Source organism: Canis lupus, chromosome 37 (genome assembly GCF_003254725.2).
Source record: "Canis lupus dingo isolate Sandy chromosome 37, ASM325472v2, whole genome shotgun sequence".
In the NCBI taxonomy this organism is placed as follows: Eukaryota; Metazoa; Chordata; class Mammalia; order Carnivora; family Canidae; genus Canis; species Canis lupus.
In genome coordinates this window covers 14115210-14135247 of record NC_064279.1, presented here as the reverse complement: position 1 = coordinate 14135247, position 20038 = coordinate 14115210, and the positions used below count along the sequence as shown (strand labels likewise).

General features: G+C 36.4%; 1 protein-coding gene across 7 annotated transcripts in view; it reads right to left on the bottom strand.

Annotated features, from left to right (window-relative positions):
- PARD3B (par-3 family cell polarity regulator beta) overlaps positions 1–20038 on the bottom strand; it is a 981548-nt gene that overhangs the window by 451482 nt on the left and 510028 nt on the right. For all 7 annotated transcript variants that reach the window (XM_049106749.1, XM_049106751.1, XM_049106755.1 and 4 more), the window contains 2 exons: positions 13348–13436; positions 4999–5085 (listed from right to left, as the gene is read on the bottom strand). In XM_049106749.1, coding sequence (XP_048962706.1) covers positions 4999–5085; positions 13348–13436 — 176 coding nt within the window. The remainder of the gene's footprint in view (positions 1–4998; positions 5086–13347; positions 13437–20038) is intronic.

Genomic DNA, 20038 nt, shown 5'->3' with positions numbered 1-20038 from the left:
ACTCACTGCTTCTGAGGGAGACGCTGAGCTGATGGGGGCAGGGCCTGGGGAAGACTCAGGATTCAGAGAGGACGGCCTGAGGCTCCTGGTGCTTTGTGGCTGTTGCTTAGAGTCAGGACCGGAGAGGAGGGTTGAGAAAAAGCAAAGGAGGAAGAGGACTACAGCAATAATGAAATGCATTGTTTGTTTGTTTTAAAGGTTTTATTTATTCATGAGAGACAGAGAGGGAGGCATAGATACAGGCAGAGGGAGAAGCAGGCTTCCCGCGCAGAGCCCGATGTGGGACTCGGTCCCGGGACCCCCCAGATCAAGCCCTGAGCCAAAGGCAGATGCTCAACCACTGAGCCACCCAGGAGCCCTGATGTGTGTGTATGTGACTCTTGTATTTCGGTAGTATCTAAACCACAAACCTTAAGAAATCAAACTTATATATATTTTAGCTATATTTTATGTGAGAGAATTCCCTTCTTCTTGTGGCATGTCAGAGTCCCAGCTGTGTCCCCAGAATAAGACAGACAGCCATGTCCTCCAAGAGGAATCTGCTGGGCGTGGGAAAAACAGCCACCTCCTTGGTCCCTCCTCCTCTTGTTTTTCTGCTTTGTCACTCTTTTTTGTACACGGGTCCTTGCATGTTATCACAGAGTGCCTTTGTATTAAATCTCAAATCTGAATAAAATATGGGAACATTTTATAGATGAATAACAGAACAGGGTCAGCCATAGAGAGGGGGCGGTGTCTAATGAAAGTGGAGGAGAAAACCATCTTCCTGTTTGGAGCAACCACACAATAGGGCCTCTGCCTCCAGAGCCAGGTTTATTCAATGAGCTCATGTCATCTGAAGCAAGAGGAGGGGCACCTGCGGTGGCATTCAGGCCTTTAATAAATGCAGTGCACTGATGCAGGAGAGAGTCACGCCACTTATGGTAGGGAAGGCTTGGGTCATAGGTACCCATGTGTGAGGTGGTGTTACACTGCATTTCCTAGTTCTAGGAGGTTAGTAAACTCATCATATTCTGTATGGGAGAGAAAAGGGGCCAAAGCTACTATTTGATAAAGGATCTGAGATTCAAATTAATATTTTTGAGATACTAATCCTACCTTAATCTCGTAACGTAATATTAAAAATTGAGCTATCTGACATGCAAAAGAAGAAAAAGAAAAAGAAGAAATAGAATAAACAGTGTTTCTTTCCTAAATTAAACAACTCTCTAATAGTTCACATTTTGGATTTTTGTTATGGTGGATTCACAATAACATGATCCATTAGGAGGCTCACATGTGGTTATAAACTAGTTTATGTAAGCGATATTTTTTTTAACAAGCATTCAAGTCTTCCTTTAATTTAATTCAGTACATCATCAGTCATGTAATGTTACTCCCTAGGATTTAATTTCACATTTTGGGAGATGAATTAATTCTTTCAGGCCACTGGGTTGCAATTTAGCTGGCATATTACAGCTGGAGTATGCTATGTGAACCTCACTGATCTAAATAACCTAACTTTCCATGAAAAATTTATTGACAGAATAAGCTCAACTGTAAAACCCATGTGTCAGAGGTAATTTTGGTAAAATGTAAAACTGACTGATTTTATTAGTTTGGTCCCTGGCAACAAACCACTCCTGCCTTCTCTATTCCATAGAAGGAGTGGATTTCCTCCAGTTTGATTTCATCCAGACCAGTATGAGAAGGCTTGGAAAAGAATCTCTCATTATCTTCTCTGACCCAAACTGGTGGGCTGTGGTAGTGGTCTCATCTGGGACAAAAGCTCTCAGGATGTAAAGATTAATGCTGTTGAGAAATTACAGGCTGAGAGGAACCAGCTAATTTGCATTAATGAGCGGTGATAAAGGAGGCTGAAATCTACTGCCCCACAGAATAAGAGGGTGGGCCATTTGATTCTTTTTCTTATAATAATCATTTAGACACTAACCCACTCACTCCTTGCTCCCTTCTGCTCTTCCCACTGAATAAAAGGCTTTGGCCACTCTAGCAGCTTTGTATCTCTATCTAAACATCTCCTCTCCTTCCATTATGTGTCATTCCTCACCCACTCCTTCCTTCTTCTCTGTCATATTTAGCTGTCTTTACTAGGAAACGAATGTATTTTATGCCATCTTTATTGAAAAACAATTAGATTCCATGCTTCTAATTCTAAAACAAAAGTACCTTAATTTTTTTTAAGTCAATGAAATAAGATTACTTTTTACTTTCAGGAACTCAGTTTTTTGTATTTTTGCTTTGTTTCTTACTTTAAAGCCAAGGGGCCTCCATACAAGTGCCACTTAACACCCTTTGCTGTCGTACCTAATGAATCCACTGAAGCCTTATCTAGTACAGCAGCCACTATATTGTACTCAGAGTGTTCTAAGTGAAATTACATTTCCTATTTAACAACAGGTGTGGCAGTATTTTTCTAAAAAAAAAAAAATATATATATATATATATAAAGAAATTGGAGGCAAAGTCAATTACAGTAGTCTTAGTAAAGAATTACATGTAAATTCTAATTTAAAATAATGACACAAACCAATAAATGGAAGGAAATTAAGAACTAAGTATACCACCATGACCTTAACTCACCCCCCCTAAACCACCATGCTCACACACTGAAACCATATGGCATTATGAAGTCAGACACTTGTCTGACACGCTCTATACTCAGTTGCATCTAAACACATGGGTTGAGTTAAGTGTGCTGTTTCAGCCTGTACTCATTACTTCTTAACTTTTATTGGCTCATGTCTCCACTTCCATATTATTTTTATGTTTTTTAATTAAATTTCCTTTCTATAATACTAATGGATAGCAAAAAAAAAGCATATATATGTATTTCACCAAATTACTGAACTTATAAAAGTTCATTTCTGAACCAGGCTTTTTTGTTTTAGCCATAATATTAATAACACTGATAATTTACATATTCATATGTTCTGTGCTTTACAAGTTTTCACATTTTTAATATCATTTAACCCCCACAACATTGATGTGGAGTAGGTATTCACAAGAGGCAAGTTTAGGGAACTTGCTCAAAGTAATAAAAGATAACACTGAGATTCAAATCCAACTGTTCTGAATCCAAGTATAGCACTCTTTCTATTCTTCAAGGCCTATGCTAGAAATCAGAACCAGGAAGGAGAAGGGAAGAAATCAATACATTATAGTGTGTTTCTCTCATTTGATGTGAGAGAAGGTGATTTCTGGTCTACAGGGTCAACTTGATTTCTGAACTATTGAAAATGAAGTATGGCGACTGTCACATTGTACATTTCTTCATGTTTTGGAAATTGGGATGATCTTGTGTTCTATTCTGGCTTCATTAAGCTAAAGGGCCTGGTAATTTAACCGCTCTGGTATTTCACAAAGCTCTATCAGTACACTTCTGCCAAAAGCCATTAGAATTTCTCATGACAACTGGGTAAATACCCTTCCTGTCTATCAAAAACAACCTCAGCTTGTCCTGTGCCATAACCCATAACATTTATAAACACGCTTATTAACACATACAGGAAATGAAACAATAAGAGCCACTGGCTTTTCAGTTCATTTCTTTTTAGAGAACATTCATTCCAGCAAGAGCTTGGCATCAGATGTTATTTGCAAAAAAAGGTGATGACTTTGCAATTACAGGTAGCAGATGGCTACCTGCTGAAAATGATGCCAACCAAAATATCATGACTAAATCTGCTCTTCCCACTATGTGGCAGACTGAATTGAATAAATATTCTGAAGCAGTAAATTAATACTATATAGTCTTTGGGGAAATTTTTGCTTTAGAAAGAGCAATGGAGTAAGGAAGGTTGGGTCTGGATTTTGTGTGACGTTGAAAAAAATCAATGGACTTTTCTGGACGTGGCTCTTCTAAGCTAAAATAAGGCATTCTATCTTTTCAGTGATGCATTTAATATAAGAACAATTAATTTAGCAAATTAATCAAAATCATATCATGAGTGAGAAACTGATTTTAAGAAAAGCCCTTTCTTTTAAGAGACCCCTTGTCATTATCAATCCAGTGCTAAAGGCTGTCATTACACTAGTATTATAAGGTTGTTACAATAGTACTAATATTAAGTCTCAGGCACCCATTTAAAAATTTTTTTTACCCATTTTAATTTCTAACAGTAAACCAACTTTTATATCTAGTTAGGTGGACATGAATTTCAAGAAATGCCGGTATCTAAATTACCATTTGCTACTGTGGATTTAGCAATATAATGTCTTTAAAATTTCAAAAGAATGTGATATACTATTTTTATTTGATTATATTTTCTTTTAGAAAAAAATAACACAATGGTATTTTACTACTATAGTTAAAATAATGAAAACATATAGCTTCTGATATAGCTACTTATAATGCTAGAGTATTTATTATCCTAAGTTCCATATACCTGAGCAAAATCAGGAAATACCAATTTGGATTACTATATTCACTTGTTGGGAGTATATTTTGGAACATTAAAAAATTCAGGTGTAGTATTTGTCTAATGGTATGTTAAAATCCATCTCAAGGATTCTGTTTACTACCTGTCACTGGCAAGAATACTTTAAGAAAATGTTTCCAGAGTGCCTGGGTGGCTCAGTCAGTTGAACATCCAACTCTTGATTTTGGCTCAGGTCATGATCTCAGGGTCTTGAGATGTAGGCCCAGGTCGAGTTCCCCACTCAACAGAGAGTCAGCTTCCTCCTTTTTCCTCCTCCCACTTTCCCTCCCCTGGTTCGTGCTCTTTTTCTCAAATAAATGACTAAATCTTTAAAAAATTACTTCATAATTAAGTATAAATGCAGAAATTGTGATTGATATTTTTGCTCTTCCACTGTATCCTAGAAGTAAATGACTTTGTTTCTAAAACCTAAGTGGCAAACAGAAGTATATATTGAGCTATCCATCTGAATAACAGAGATACACATTTAAACCTCTTTTGAAACCTCATTTGGGAAAATGAGCTGAAGTCAAGTTTTTCATTAGCATGAGCCTCTGATATAAAGAAAACATCTTACCTTCCACTCAGAGATGAAAAGAAGGGTACTACATGTATTCCTAAGGGGCCTCCTTCCCCAGAAATCTCCACTGTTTTTGTCATATCACTGGGGCAGAAAAAAAATAAAGCACAGATGAGTCTCTACTTAAAAAAAAAAAAAAAAAAAAAAAGCAGCACATTAAAAAGAAAAAAAAAAACTAAGATTATATCAACTGCAGTAAATTCAACAGCAGGAGATGAAATCAAATGAGTACATGATTTGCTGGTATGTTCACAAGATCCAGGAAATAAAATGTTTAAAAGACTGATTTCGTATTTTTTTTCCCCCTAGAAGGGAAACAAATGGAAATAACGACCCACGAAAATAACTTCCTACTTAACTTAATCTGCATAAATCAACATATTTAAAAGAATATATACAAAAATGAAATTTCTTTCCATTGAGACACACTTGAAAATTACTGTACAGATGATAAAATACATGGAATTAAGCTTATCTATGCTCAAGCATAAAGTAGGCTTCCACCCCAGAACAGGAAAATTGAAACAAAATACGTATTTACTAGAAAAAAGCACAGAATTACATTTTACAACAGTGAAGCCACAGTTGGTAATCCATATGGGCATGTTCAGAGCATTACAAATCAGAACTTAGACTTGCCTTTCAATAAGGCATCAGTTGTATTCAATGGAACAATTCTAAATTTTCACCTCCTATTTTTTTTAGAGGTAGAAAAAGAAGTTGTAAAGCCTGAAGAAAATGTATTACAGAAAGAAATAGAAAGCCTGACCCGCCTAACCTACTCCAGATTAAGGAAAGGATGAGCTAGAAACATTAATGGATAGTGTGTATGACTGAAATATACAAGATATTGGGAAACTTTGAGTAATAAGGAGTGGAACTAACAAGTTTTTATAAAGATGAAAAATAATAACCGTGGACAATTATTGGCTCCTTTAATCCCACAGAGAGAAAATAAAATTGCTAGAGGAAAAATGATAAAGTTGAAGCAAGCATCCCTGTTATGGAAATTGTAAGTAGGTCTCTATTGTTTCCTATTTACATGAAAATGACCTGAAACTAGATGTCAAATTAAGAGCTACAGCTGCTACAAATGCTTTTCTGTTCCAAATTGAAAACGGTGAAATTTTGGCTCCTTGCTAGAAAGTTGAGAACAGCATAAGAAAGCAAAATGCCTGATGAATTCACTCTGCATGTAGTACTCTCTGAATTATCAGCAATCTAAAATAAATACATTAAATATATTCTCATCAGTAGACTAGGCTTATTTTTAATGTGTTTTCATTGCAAACTTATTATCATTAAGAACTGAAAAAAGAGCATGTCAATTTCTAACATTTGTGAAATATGACAGAATTTCAAATCTGATAATAAATTTCAAATGAGTTTTTCTCAGATATTGCCAATATATTTAAAACTTGTTCAGTCAAGCAGGTTCTATCAGAGGCCTGGAGTACAAGTTAGAAATAAAACAAATCTTAGAGTGGTAATATCATGGGATAAATAGATTCTTGATACTTTCTGTGTGAGGGAATAGATATTATATGAATATATTCATTATCTGTATATTCACATAATCTCTCTCTGTGTGTATATATATGTAATACTATATGTAGATATGCATTATATGTCCTAAATATAAACTGTCTGGTGGGCAGAAAAAGTTGTATAGCTTTTAATGGACCACAAAGCAATAATTTTTATATAATAACAGATTTATAGTGCATTTACAGGTATTTGAGAAAGTCTAAACCCAAAGCATTAACATTCTAGGGTTATGGTATTATTTTAAAGACTTTTAAAAACAAACATGAAAATCTTGGTTAGGGGATCCCTGGGTGGCTCAGCGGTTTAGTGCCTGCCTTTGGCCCAGGGCATGATCCTGGGGTCCTGGGATTGAGACCCACATCAGACTTCCTGCGTGGCGCCTGCTTCTCCCTCTGCCTGTGTCTCTGCCTCTCTCTCTTTCATGAATAAATAAATACAATCTTAAAAATATCTTTAAAAATCATTAAAACTATTATCTCTACCTTTATAATGTATTTTTATAGTTTTACACTTAGAACATAACACAAATCTTTCCTAATAAACGTATCACATATCCACGTGCTTATAGACAGCCCTTTTATGTATTATATAGAGGCTTTTGGGATATAGTGTTTAGTATAGAGTTCAAGATTTTAGCTTAAGAATTTTTAGGATGGCTTTATGGATTTTTTTGTCTAGCAAATATTTCTTTTTTTTTAAAGATTTTATTTATTAATTCATGAGAGACACACAGAGAGAGGCAGAGATATATAGGCAGAGGGAGAAGCAGGCTCCCCCCAGGGAGCCTGATGGGAGGGGACTCGATCCCAGGACCCCGGGATCACGACCTGAGCCAAAGACAGATGCTCAACCACTGAGACACCCAGGTGCCTACAAATATTTCTTTACCCAACTCAAAACCTCTCCTGTAAAACATAGTAAAATCTATGTATTATACTGATATCTATTCTTCAAGAAATATCAATCCTCTATTTTCACACTCACTTAAATAAAGTAAATCTTATAATTTGTTAAAGCAATCAATCTTGTTTCAAAACACCACAACTTTTGGGGGGGGTACAGTTTAAAGGTTCATTTATACTTTATAAGATTCTCTTTTTCTAGATTTCAGAATAAACTTGTGTGCTATCTATATACATGACAGGCACAATCTTTGGCTAGAAAGATATTTGACAAATGTTAAATTACTAGCATCAAAATATGATCTCAGGAAAAAAGCACAGAAGACTTTTGATTTTATAGATTTTAATATATAGGCAGATACAGAGAATTAAATTTATTTTAAATAGATCAGCATCACAAATTTTATACAGGCTATGTTTTACCATGCTCTTATCCATTATTTTAAGATGGAAAGAAAAGCTTTTGAAAGAGGAAGTCTCATAAACGTGATATTTTTACTTATTTTAAAGGGGGAGGGGCAGAAAAAAAAACCTTGTGTTATATATACCTGATGGAATTCTGTAGAAATCTCTGTATATATACCCTTCATGAAAGATAAACACAGCAAGTAAGGCTGGACACAATTATTTGAATACTTAATCTCATAAAGTGAGATTTTTTTACTAAGATGTGGAAATATACACTATTAATGCTATTTGTTTAGGTAAAGTGCAGAGTAGGGTTCAGGGACCAGTGAACAGGATATGTACACAGTAATTTATGTTTTGGAGGCAGACTGAGAATGGAAAACTTAGAGAATGAGGTGAAGAGGACATTCTAGCAGTGGAAAGAAAAAAGGGACTGGCAGCTACTTGTGAAAAACGGACAAAAAATGAAATGTGGGGTAAAGGGAAAGTACATTAATTACACAAAGTCTGTAATTTCACTAAGATCAAAACAGCTGATTTTATACAACTAAAGCGAGAGCGGAGAGTCACAGAACTTTAGGTCCAACAGCATTAATCAAGCTAAATGCCCTCAGATCCAACTGACTAAACTGATTCAACTAATTCCTGGGACCAGCTGCTACCTATCTCAGATTTTAGGACAAAACTCTGGGCGAAGGTACAAAATAAAAGGTTAAAAGTGAGCCGTCCTCAACAGCTACTCTGCAGGAACTCTATGGCAAGTACTGCATTTGGCTCCATCCAGAAGAAACACAGGAAGCCTGAGGGCAAGGATGCCAGAGCTGCAGACGGCTGCAGGTCCAAGTCCTCACAGGAGGCAAATGGATAGCATTTTTAGCCTTGAGATTACTGGACTCAGTCACAGGCCACTCATTTAGAGGAAGGGACAGACAAGACTCAGGGCAGGTGTGGTGCGGGGGCACATATCTTATTTTGGAAGAAAATCATGATTCACTTATGAAATTAGAGAGACAGTGTATAGTAGTGGTGGCTTTGAGTTCGTTGAGTAAATAATTTAAATGAACACCAAAAGTATTAGTTTCTTTATTTGGACTATGGGGAAATTAAGATGAATTCCTAGTAGAACTGTCAGTTTAAAAACAATTAGAGGACATAGCATGTACATCATACAAGTCGTAGCTGGCATACACAAAAGGCTCAGTAACTATCAGCTATTAGGATGATTATTAGAACTTTTTGAGGGATGAGTTTACAGATTAAAAGGAAATTATCTCAAACTTTCCATTTTTTTCAACTGATTTCTTCAGTAAGACTTTTAAAAATATCCTCAGCGGGACGCCTGGGTGGCTCAGCTGTTGCGTGCCTGCCTTTGGTCCAGGGCACAATCCTGGAGTCCCGGGGTCAAGTCCCACGTTGGACTCCCTGCGTGGACCCTGCTTCTCCCTCTGCCTGTATCTCTCTCTCTCTCTCTGTGCCACTTATGAATAAATAAATAAAATCTTAAAAAAAATATCCTCAGGTATTATAGGATTGAGGAAAACCCTTTCTTCATGATTAGACTGCTGCCATAGAGAAGATGATGGGTAATACATGGATAGAAGGTTTCAGCCGGGTTTCTTCAGGCCCTAACGTGCAGGTCTGTCATGTGGAATAGAGTGAGAGATGGAATGTGAAAGAAAGACCTCCCAGAAGAGTTTGTTGATGGCACAGGTCTGCTGGATCATGATGTCTTGTTGATGCAAATATACTGAGTGAAAACCTAACAAAAAATTTGTTGCTGATGATGGTGGGATTCATGTAACATACCTAAATTCAATGTATATTAATAGAGTAGTTGCAAGGAGGAAGTTCTACAAGGAAAATACAGAGGCCAATGTCTGAGGAGTTTATAATCTAGGGAGGCAGGTTATGACAGATAACAAGGAATAATACAAAGCAATGGAATGATAGTAGTAATCATAGTATACTTTTTCTGATTATAAGTTATTATTTGGGAGGCAGTATATTAATGGCCTTCTAGCATGATACCATGTACTCTTACAAAAGTATAAGGTAAACATGTCAGTCCCATTTTATAGATAAGTAAACCAATGCCTAGAAAGGTAAAATAATTTGTCAAGCCTCACACCATCTTGACAAGGTAGAGTCAGAACTCAAATTATAATTTATTATATTCAAGAGCAGGGGTTTTTAAATTATTTTTTATTTATTTTTTTATTACTATTTTTTTAAGAGCAAAGTTTTAAGCTACTCTCATGTGAGTTTCAAAGTTGAGGCACATTCTGATGAGGCTCAGAGGAAATTAGTACAGGATTAGGAAAGGAAGCTGGGATCAGGAAAGTCTTCCTGAAAGAGGTACATTTTAGATGAAACTGAGAAGGGCAAATGGATCTTCAGTCAGAAAAAGTAGGTGAGGGAATGGAGGGGGCATGCAGATGAAAGAACACAGTCTACACTGAGACACTGAACCAGGAGGGTGTGTGGGCACATAGACTAGTTGTGATATTAAAGAAAGAGGTCAGTGAGCAGGGAGAAAGGACGGGAAAGACAGAGGCAGGTATTGAGAAGAGAAGGTTGAACCACAAGCTTGAGATCAAATCTCAAAGTGATATGTCAAATTCTATGCTAAAAAAAAAAAAAAAAAGCACACTTAGTTCTGTAGAAAATGGAGTCATTAAAGGTGTCGGCACTAGGAGTGCTGTGATAAATGCTGGGGTTTAGAAATATTTATCTGGCAGTGATATGTGGGATCTATCAGAAAAGAATAAGACAAGATAGAGATTGATTCCTGAGACAGGAGTGAGTAAATGATTGCAATAATCAGATTGGTAATAAGGCTTGAGTAAGAATTACAGGAATAAAGCATGAATACCTGGGGAAAGGTTTAAGCGATATATATATATATATATATATATATATATATATATATATATAATTTTTTTTTTGACATGGACTCTCTCAATAATTTGCCGAATGAATGGATATCAGAGGGAAAGACAAATAAAACTTGATGGCTGTTTTAAGCCTGGGAAGAGAGGTAAGTCTAGAGGAAGCAAATTTGGAAATGTGTCAAGGAATAGTTTGAGGTCAGGAATGACGGAGAACTTAGAGATCCGGTGAAGGTCTTTTGCACATGTTGCTTGCTGTTGAAAGAGAAGTTTAGGAGCATTTGGATGGCTTAGTCAGTTATGCATCCAGCTCTTGATTTGGCTCAAGTCATGATCTCAGGGTTGTGAGATCAAGCCCCTCATGGGGCTCCATGCTGGGAGTGGAGCCTGCTTAAGATAGTCTCTCTTACTCTGCACTGCCGCCCCCTCAAAAAGAAAAGAAAAGGTAAGAAAGAGAGAGGAGTTTAAAGTACAGTTTAAAAAAATTTAAAAACACCCAATAGAAACCACCTAAGAGAAACTTCTTACTTCATCATCAAGGGAAATTGAATAGTACTTCATAGAAGATGCATATTATAAGCCTATTTGGAGAACCTCCTCAGACAGTTATTTTTCTTTAAAAAATGTGTTAATTGTGAGTAACTAGTTAATAGATATGCTTATGATCTATGGAGCAATGTGTTTTAACCATTCACTGAAAAAATATGCTGCTAGTATGTTCCAAGACCTGTATGACGTGTCAAGAATGCCTTGGAGGATTCACAGACTTATATGGGAGAACGACAGTTACAACAAACTGTGGAATGTGTGCTAATCATAACTATAGCAGCCACAAATATTTATCTAGGCTTTCATTTAGCATTGTACTACGTGCAATTGCCTGCGATAAATCTCATTTAATCTTCATAATAATCTGTGTGATCATGATACCCATTTTCCATATTAAATAAAATTAAAGAGGCTAAATGATTAGTCCAAAGTTACATAAGTAGTGTTCAAATCAAGGACTTAACGAAATTCAATTGGAATGAAGGAATGGCTTGCTGAATGCTATGGTTTAAGAAATTTTATCCAGCAGTACTATGTCAGATCAATTAGGATAAAGAGATTGATATTCAAGAGAAGAGACAGTGGAGTTACTGTAATAGTCTGAGAGTCATTGCTTGAGCAATGACTATGGGGATTAAAGTATAGGAAAAAGTTCAAAATATTTTGATATGGACTCTGCAAATAATCTGCTGAGCTTCTATGCTACCTACATCAAAGTGACCCCAAAGTCCTATTTTTGAGCCAGACTCTGTGGGGTAGCATGCCATCCTTGCCCCAGGACAATGCTGACCACGTAACTCAGGTCTAAGTGACTTCCTAATTTCTCTTCCTTTGTTTCTTCATCACTCCATGCCAGCTAGAACCAATGTGTTCTCCTGCAGTTGTAATCTCCAAGCTTCCTGCTGCTAGCTGTGCATGCTATGCTGTTAAGATCTTTCTCATCCTCCTCTTACCAAAGAGGCTGCAAGAGCTGGAAGTCTGTACTTCCTCTACTTTCTGAACTTGGCCTCAACCTGATTTCAGCTGATTTCTCCAAACTGGTACTCTCTACATGAAGTTTTTTAGCATGAAATAAAACACAAAAAGAATAAGGGGAAGTGTTCACACTGGAGTCCAAGGATTTGGAGACAAGAGTAGTGGATATAGATTGGGTGTCTACAAGTTACTTAATTGCTCTTACCACTATTAAATATGGAATTAGTTTTCTAGTGCAAAATTTGAAGCAACTTAGAAAAAAATGATGGTAAGAATGGTGGTGGTGGTGGTGGTAGTATCATTATCATCACCGAGATGGTGGTGATGATGAGCACAATACAGTGGTAGCCAACAGTAGCAAATATTCCCATGGCTGACTCTGGCCCAGGCATTGTTTGAAGTTCTTTACATGAATTCATTTAATCTTCATACCAACCCTCTGAGGAAGGTTTTAATATTATTTCTGTTTTACAGACCAGAAACTAGGGCAAAGAGACAAATAACTTGCCTAAGTTCATAGAACTAGCAAGAAGCAAAACTCGGAACTGAACCTGTGTAGCAGCTAAGGCAGGACTGGAAATTAGTGCAGAACAAAGTAATTATTGAGGAAAATGAGAGCAAATGACTTCATATAATGAGTTACTTACATTAAAAACATGAAAAATCCTTGGTGATAGACTGGATTCATGTTATATACATTGAATAAAATATTCCAAGAAGGTTAAAACAGAATGCAAAGCAATATTCAAAGCGCTAGTGTCAAAGCAGAACACTCAACCACAATGAACTCTGAAAATTCACTTTAAACTGTTGTTCAAAGAGAAAAATAGCAATTAAGAAATCCAGGTTGCTGAAGAGTTGAAAGAGTTGGACGCTCGTTTATATATGTTTGTCAGGAAGTTCTTACATCATAAAAGAAAATAGAAGAGTGACTAATTAATTTTAGAATTGAGACAGGTTTCAGTCCACTATTCTACTTATCTTGACCTTCCCTATAAAATAGGAACAACTACAAACTATTAAAGAAACATTATCTCGATATAACTAAAATACTCTTAATCACATAAAGAGAATACCTCAGTGCATCCTTGGTTTTCGGCGATGTCGGTGGCTCTGGCTGTACACCATTCATAACTTCTCCATCTTCTAAGTTCTGTGTGGAATCCTGCAGTCAAACAAACCCATAAATATGTGGACGCTATGCATAGAGAATTGAAAATTTGAATAAAATGTCTCAATGTGAAATGGCAAGTGGTTTTACTCTCGGTATATATAGTATGCTCCAATTTCTTTGAAGACTGGAAACAGGTGTTAATCTTTTCCGTGCTTTCAATGTTCTTTTCTCTCCTGTTTGGTTTCTGAAATACTCAAATGGGCCATTTACACAAGGCAATGTGTTAAGAGCTTTGGAATACATCATTTAGCTTCCTGCTACTCAACCATAAGCTTTTTGGGACCGAGTGTTTTAAATCAGCAAGGAAAGGGGTACCAAAGGGAAGGTGCCACTGACAGGTGGTGATGTATTAGCTTTAATGTACTCTACTTGCCTGCACCCCCTGGTGACACTAAAAATATAAAGAAAGCCAAATCCATGGAAAAAAAAAAAAGTCGCCTGGCAAGGTTACTTCTGTCAAAAGTCTAACAGGATAATGAAAGGAAAAGAAATGTGGAGTTCTTACTTTGTCATAAGACTTTTATTCTGAGAGTGATCTTCAGCAGAGAGAAACTACAAGTAACCATTTAATTTCTAAGATGGTAAACTCTCTTCCGCAACAGACAGGTAAGGGGGCCAGAGGAGGCAAGCACGCCAAGCCAGTGGCCACATTGAGTTGGGTGTTACATAGACAGAATGGATTCTAAAAAGCAAGCTTGATTTAGAATCTCATTTGGGAGGCATTCGATTTCTGGTAGGCTTTGGAATTGCACTTTAACAGAGGGATTTTGCAGATACACCACTCTTCAGAAGCAAAGTCAGAGACAGTGTTACTCATGGACTCAGGTTTCAAGGAATCCGCAAACCACATGGAGAAAGATCCATTGTCAATGACCACCTGTAAACAGCATTTGTGGATCTGAAAGCATCATTTCAACAACAAAAAGAGAATATATCAGTTAAGAGGTTGGGCATAAAGGAATTAAGTTAGGACCTTGAAGAAAACAAGGCATGGAGGCACAATTCAAGCAGTTTGTCAGTGTGAAATGATTTAAAAAATGTATTTCACTTTTTTATTTATTTTTTTTTTTTATTTTTTAATTTTTATTTATTTATGATAGTCACACAGAGCGAGAGAGAGAGAGAGAGGCAGAGACACAGGCAGAGGGAGAAGCAGGCTCCATGCGCCGGGAGCCCGACGTGGGATTCGATCCCGGGTCTCCAGGATCGCACCCCGGGCCAAAGGCAGGCGCCAAACCGCTGCGCCACCCAGGGATCCCTGTATTTCACTTTTAGACTGTGTGGTAACATTTCACGTTGGGGTTCTGGGTTTGTGAAAGACTCAGTCTACACTATATTTCGTTTTTTAAAAATTTGTTTTCACTCTTCTATGGGGATAAACAAAGGGAAGAAAATCTAAAAGGTCAAAGAACAATTTTTAGTTTAAGGTAACAAATCTTAAAAGATGAATGTCTTTGGAAGCTTTCAAACATTCCTACTATTATGAAGGGATTGATATATGCTTACAGAGAAAAGAGGGCTGGGGAACTAACAAAAATACTTAGGTAGACAATTTAACAAAATATTTGAACTCATGACTACTGCGCATGTCGGCACATTTACACCTTCTTACCTCTCTTACACAAGGGGGAGCACTCTGAAGGGTAAGGGCATGGCTGGTCCTCTATGAAGTATCCAACACACAGAGCTCATTTAGTGATGCCTCGAATGCAATGAGCACAATGGCATTGTATTAGTTTCCTAATGCTGTGTAATAAATTACCCTCAAATTGAATGCATTAAAAAATCCTATTGTCTCTCAGGGTTTCTGTGGGTCAAATATTTAGAAGTGGCTTGGACGGGGGAGTTCCGGGCTAGAATCTCTCATGAGGAGGCAACCATTTCAAGATATCAACAGGGCTGCAGCTTCAATCATTGAGAGGCTTGACTGGGGCTTCAAGACCCACTATTTTTATTTCTTATAAAAATTTTATTACGATATAATTCACATAACATTAAATTTACCCTTTTAAAAAGTACAATTCAGTCTATTTTAGCTTATCCACAGAATTTTGCAATCATCACCATTATCTAATTTTAGAATAATTTTAAAAACCCAAAAAGAGAGTCCCATACCCATTAGCCATCACTCCCATTTCTGCCTGCCTACCCCCATCTTTCACTCCCAACCCCCCACCCCACCCCACCCCCAATCTCACCCCACAATCATTAATTCACTTCTTGTCTCTAAGAATATATCTATTATGAACATTTTATACAAACAGAATTATAAGACATGTGGCTCTTTTTAAGCATGAGGTTCTCAAGGCTCATTCATGTTGTAGTATGTATCAGTAGTTCACTGCAGTTTATGGCTAAATAATATTCCATTATATGGATAGACTGTATTTTGTTTACTTGCTCATCATTCGATGGGCACTTGGAGTTTTTCCACTTTTTCTGATTATAAATAATGTTGCTACAACCATTTGAAATCATGTTCAGCTGTGAAATAAATGTCACTAAAAACATGTTCTTGTGGGCTTAAGTTTTCACTTCTCTTTGATAGATAGATATCCAGGGGTGGGATTGCTGGGCCATATGGTCACTCTGTATAACATTTTGAGAGACTACTATACTATTTCCAAAGTGTTGCACAATTTTACATTCTCATCAGCAATATATGAGGGTACCAATTTATCTGAATCCTCACCTTCTTGCACTTTCAATTTTCCTTTTTTAAGATTTTAGCCATCATAGTGGGTGTGAAGTGGTTTTTATTTTGCATATCCCCAATGACTAATGATTTGCATTTCTCTATGAATAATGATGCTGAGGATCTTCTCATGTGATTATTGGACATTTGTAGACCTCCTGTGAAGAAGTATCTAATTATTTGGTTTTTTAATTATTGAATTATAAGAGTTCTTAAATATTCTGTATACAGATTCCTTAGACACATGATTTGCAATTATTGCCTCCCTTTCTATGGAGATACTTCCTGAAATTTCTCCATGTGCCCTTTGAAACGCAAAAGTTCTTAATTTTAATGAAGTTCAATTTATTTTTTTATTTTGTTATTAGTGCTTTTTGGTGCTGTATCAAAGAAATATTGCATAATACAAGGTCATAAAAACTTACTCCTATATTCTCCTAAAAGTTTTTAAATGTTAGTTGTTACATTTAGGCATATAACTACTTTGAGTTAGTGTTTGTACAAAGTGTGACTATATCATTTGTTAAAGACTATTCTTTCTCCAATGAGTTGCCTAACACTCATAAAAACTCAACTGACCAAAAATGTAAGGGTTCATTTTTGTACTCTCAACTGTATTCCATTGATCCATCATGTATCCTTATGCCAGTACTACACGGTCTTGATTATTTAGTTTTATACTAAGTTTTGAAATCAGGAAGTGAGAATTCTCCACATTTGTTTTTCCAAGTTTGTTTTGGCTATTCTGCATCCCTTGCATTTTCATACAAATTTTAGAATCAGAACATCAAGTTCTGCAAGAAAAAAAAAGTCAGCTGGATTTTGGTAAAAATCACATCCAATGAGACAACATTTGGAGTATTGGCATTCTAGCAATATAAAGGCTTTGCATCCATGAACAGTTAACAGCAACTATTAATTAAAATAAATATTTTGGGGGCTCTGTAATTCTTCAAAGATATATATCCACAGAATATCAAAGAAAAAACTGAGATAAAAAATTTTAACTATTTTTGCCTCTTTGCTTCCTACTCCATGTAGAATTCTTTTGTTGATCCCATGCTATGATAAGAAAATAACCCACTTTCTGGTTCAAATCAACATTCTACAAGGTTAAAATAACTTTTTTTTAGTTATTTTAAAAATAACTTAGATGGTAAAGGTTCTGTTTATGTCAACAACATACTTGATACTCTAAGTATATGGAAATATCCATTAGAATTTGCAAGCAACGTTGGGCCAATTGCAATGTGATAATCCACTCAAGCATAATGCTGAACTGACTACGGTTTTACAGCAATCATGTCAATACCTACGAACTTACAAAAGAACACACACGTTCACAGACTTCTATGTCTAAGAAAAGAGTCCCACTATTTTGAAAACAGCATCGAAAACTCTGCTTTGCTGCAGCTATCAAAAACAGCAGTAACTAGAGTTTATCATCTCAACTAACGGGCAGTGTTTGTCACTTGCCAAAATCATTTCTCTATATGGCAATAACAGAATTCTTTGATATCCTCTAGAGATGCGGCAGGCAGACAAATGCTCAAGGTGCCCTGCAAGGACACAAAGACAATTCCAATTGACTTCAACAACACGGTAGCAGTGCACTGCATCAAGACTTACAAACGGCAACTTATTTCTTGACAGCGTCCAAAAAATGACTTTTCCCGAAAATTACAAGATATTTGACAAGCAATAATTTAGGACCTCTTCTTGGGCTTTTCCTTCACTAAGTTATGTGATGAAGAGTCATGAAATCACACATATCTAAAAATGACTTTTTTTACCCCTCTCGTAGCTTATTTAAATAACTTTGAGGAAAATCTGTGAAGTCTGACTTTTTAGTTGGGAGGTGAAGGAGCAAAAATAATCTGATGATGAAGAGGTAGAGGTATAAACAAATGGTGCTCAACATACACGATATTTCCTCAACTTTAGACTTGAGAAATATTAACTGTGTCATTTCAAATCCCCAAACTTGCTCTAAAAAGATCAATGGTTTGGGAAGCTCTACATTTAATTATATTAATAAAATTTAGAATGTCTACCTTTAATGTTAATTTAAAATAGACAGATGTGGGGATGCCTGGGGGCTCAGTGGCTGAGCATCTATCTGCCTTCAGCTCAGAGGCTGACCCCGGAATCTGGGATCAAATCCCCGCATGGGGCTCCCTGTGGGGGGCCTGCTTCTCCCTCTGCCTATGTCTCTGCCTCTCTCTCTGTGTCTCTCATGAATAACTAAATAAATCTTTAAAAAAATAAATAAAATAGACAGATGTGATCCACTGCATAGAATATAAGGATATAAAGCAACTTCAAAACTTATTTTGCCTTCTCCTTTTGCCCACATTACAATTCTTTGCTCTCTGATGAAGTTCAGCAGAAAGTTCTGTCTCGCCAACCCAGCAGAGGCCTTGAAGAAGTTTGTCCTTTATCTCTTTTGTCAGAGCAGAGAACATATCATATGTGGCTCTCACAACAGACAAGTTTAATTACTACAATTTTTTAAGAAGTGAACATTTTTAGCAACACTTTCAGGATCATGGGAGCATTTCTGACAGCCAGAATGAGTTGGATTTAAACATCACTGCACTATTTTTAGCCTTAAAATCAACACTTACATAAATATTCCCAAACCAATTAGCAGCAGCTGGGAAGTAAAGGTGTTTACATTTAGTTAGCACTAGTGCTAACAACTTCGAGGGCTCACAGGCTGCTTGAAAAGGGCGCAGCACCAGGCCGGGCACTCCTCCCCAGGGCTCCCCAGGGTGATCAGGGTGTTGGCACCAGGCTACCATTTCATGTTTCAGTTGGTCTAAGTCACTGATTTCATCAAGGAGAGCGTATTCATCATGTAGCCTCATTAAAGTTATACATTTCCAAATAAACTTAGCACACTTGATCAAACTTTTTTGGAAGAAAATGTTACCCAAATTCTCATTGCTTTTCCCTAGCCGACCACAGCTCTAAAACAATACTAAAAACAGTTTTACAGCTCAGTTTTTCATCTCTCAGATGAGAACTAAAATAGCTGTCCCGTTATCAACAGATGTCTTTGACGTATAGGTGAAAATATATGGCTCCGATGTTTTCCCCCAGTGCACTTCAGCCACATTTGAAACTACATGCCCACAAAATTTTAACTGCAATTGAATTATATTTCAAAGCTCAGGTGCATATTATAACAATATTTGCATTCTAAAAAGCCAACTGCAAGTTTCTTTTGAAATTGCACGTGAATTTTAGAATGAGAGTAATAGAAAAATTATACAGAGAAGATTTGAGTGTCAGGTTACATGCCTGATGCTCATACATAAACATAATGTAAATTTTAAAATTAAAATTCTGGGCATAATTTCAGAATCTTTGTTTTTACATTTTAGAACAAGAATATCTGTGCTAAGTAAAAACAAGTTGTATTTGATAAGCACACATATAAAATGATCATGCATTTTGGTAGTCAAGCACCGTTACTCAAGCTTGACCTAATATATATTCTTCATGCCTTGGGCAACACCTTACCATGGGAAATCATGGCTGCATAGATATCACCTAAAAATGTTTCAGTTTTAACAATTTAACATGCCCACTATTCATTGTATATATATTTTTTCATATTTTGAGTTACATATATATATATATTAGATTGCATATCTGTATGCCTAGAAATTGGCAAGAAAATTGGAGATTTGAAAAGTACTAAATTTCAAGTTTCTTAAGAATAAGGACAATTTTATTTATTTTACTTTTTTTTTTTTTTTTTTTTTTACTTTTAACAGAGATCCTCAAACTTTAGCATTAACAGAATCACCTAGAGCCTGTGAAAACAGTTTGTTGGGACCCATTGGAGGTTCTGATGTGGTAGATCTAGGGTGAGCCCTGTGAATTTGGA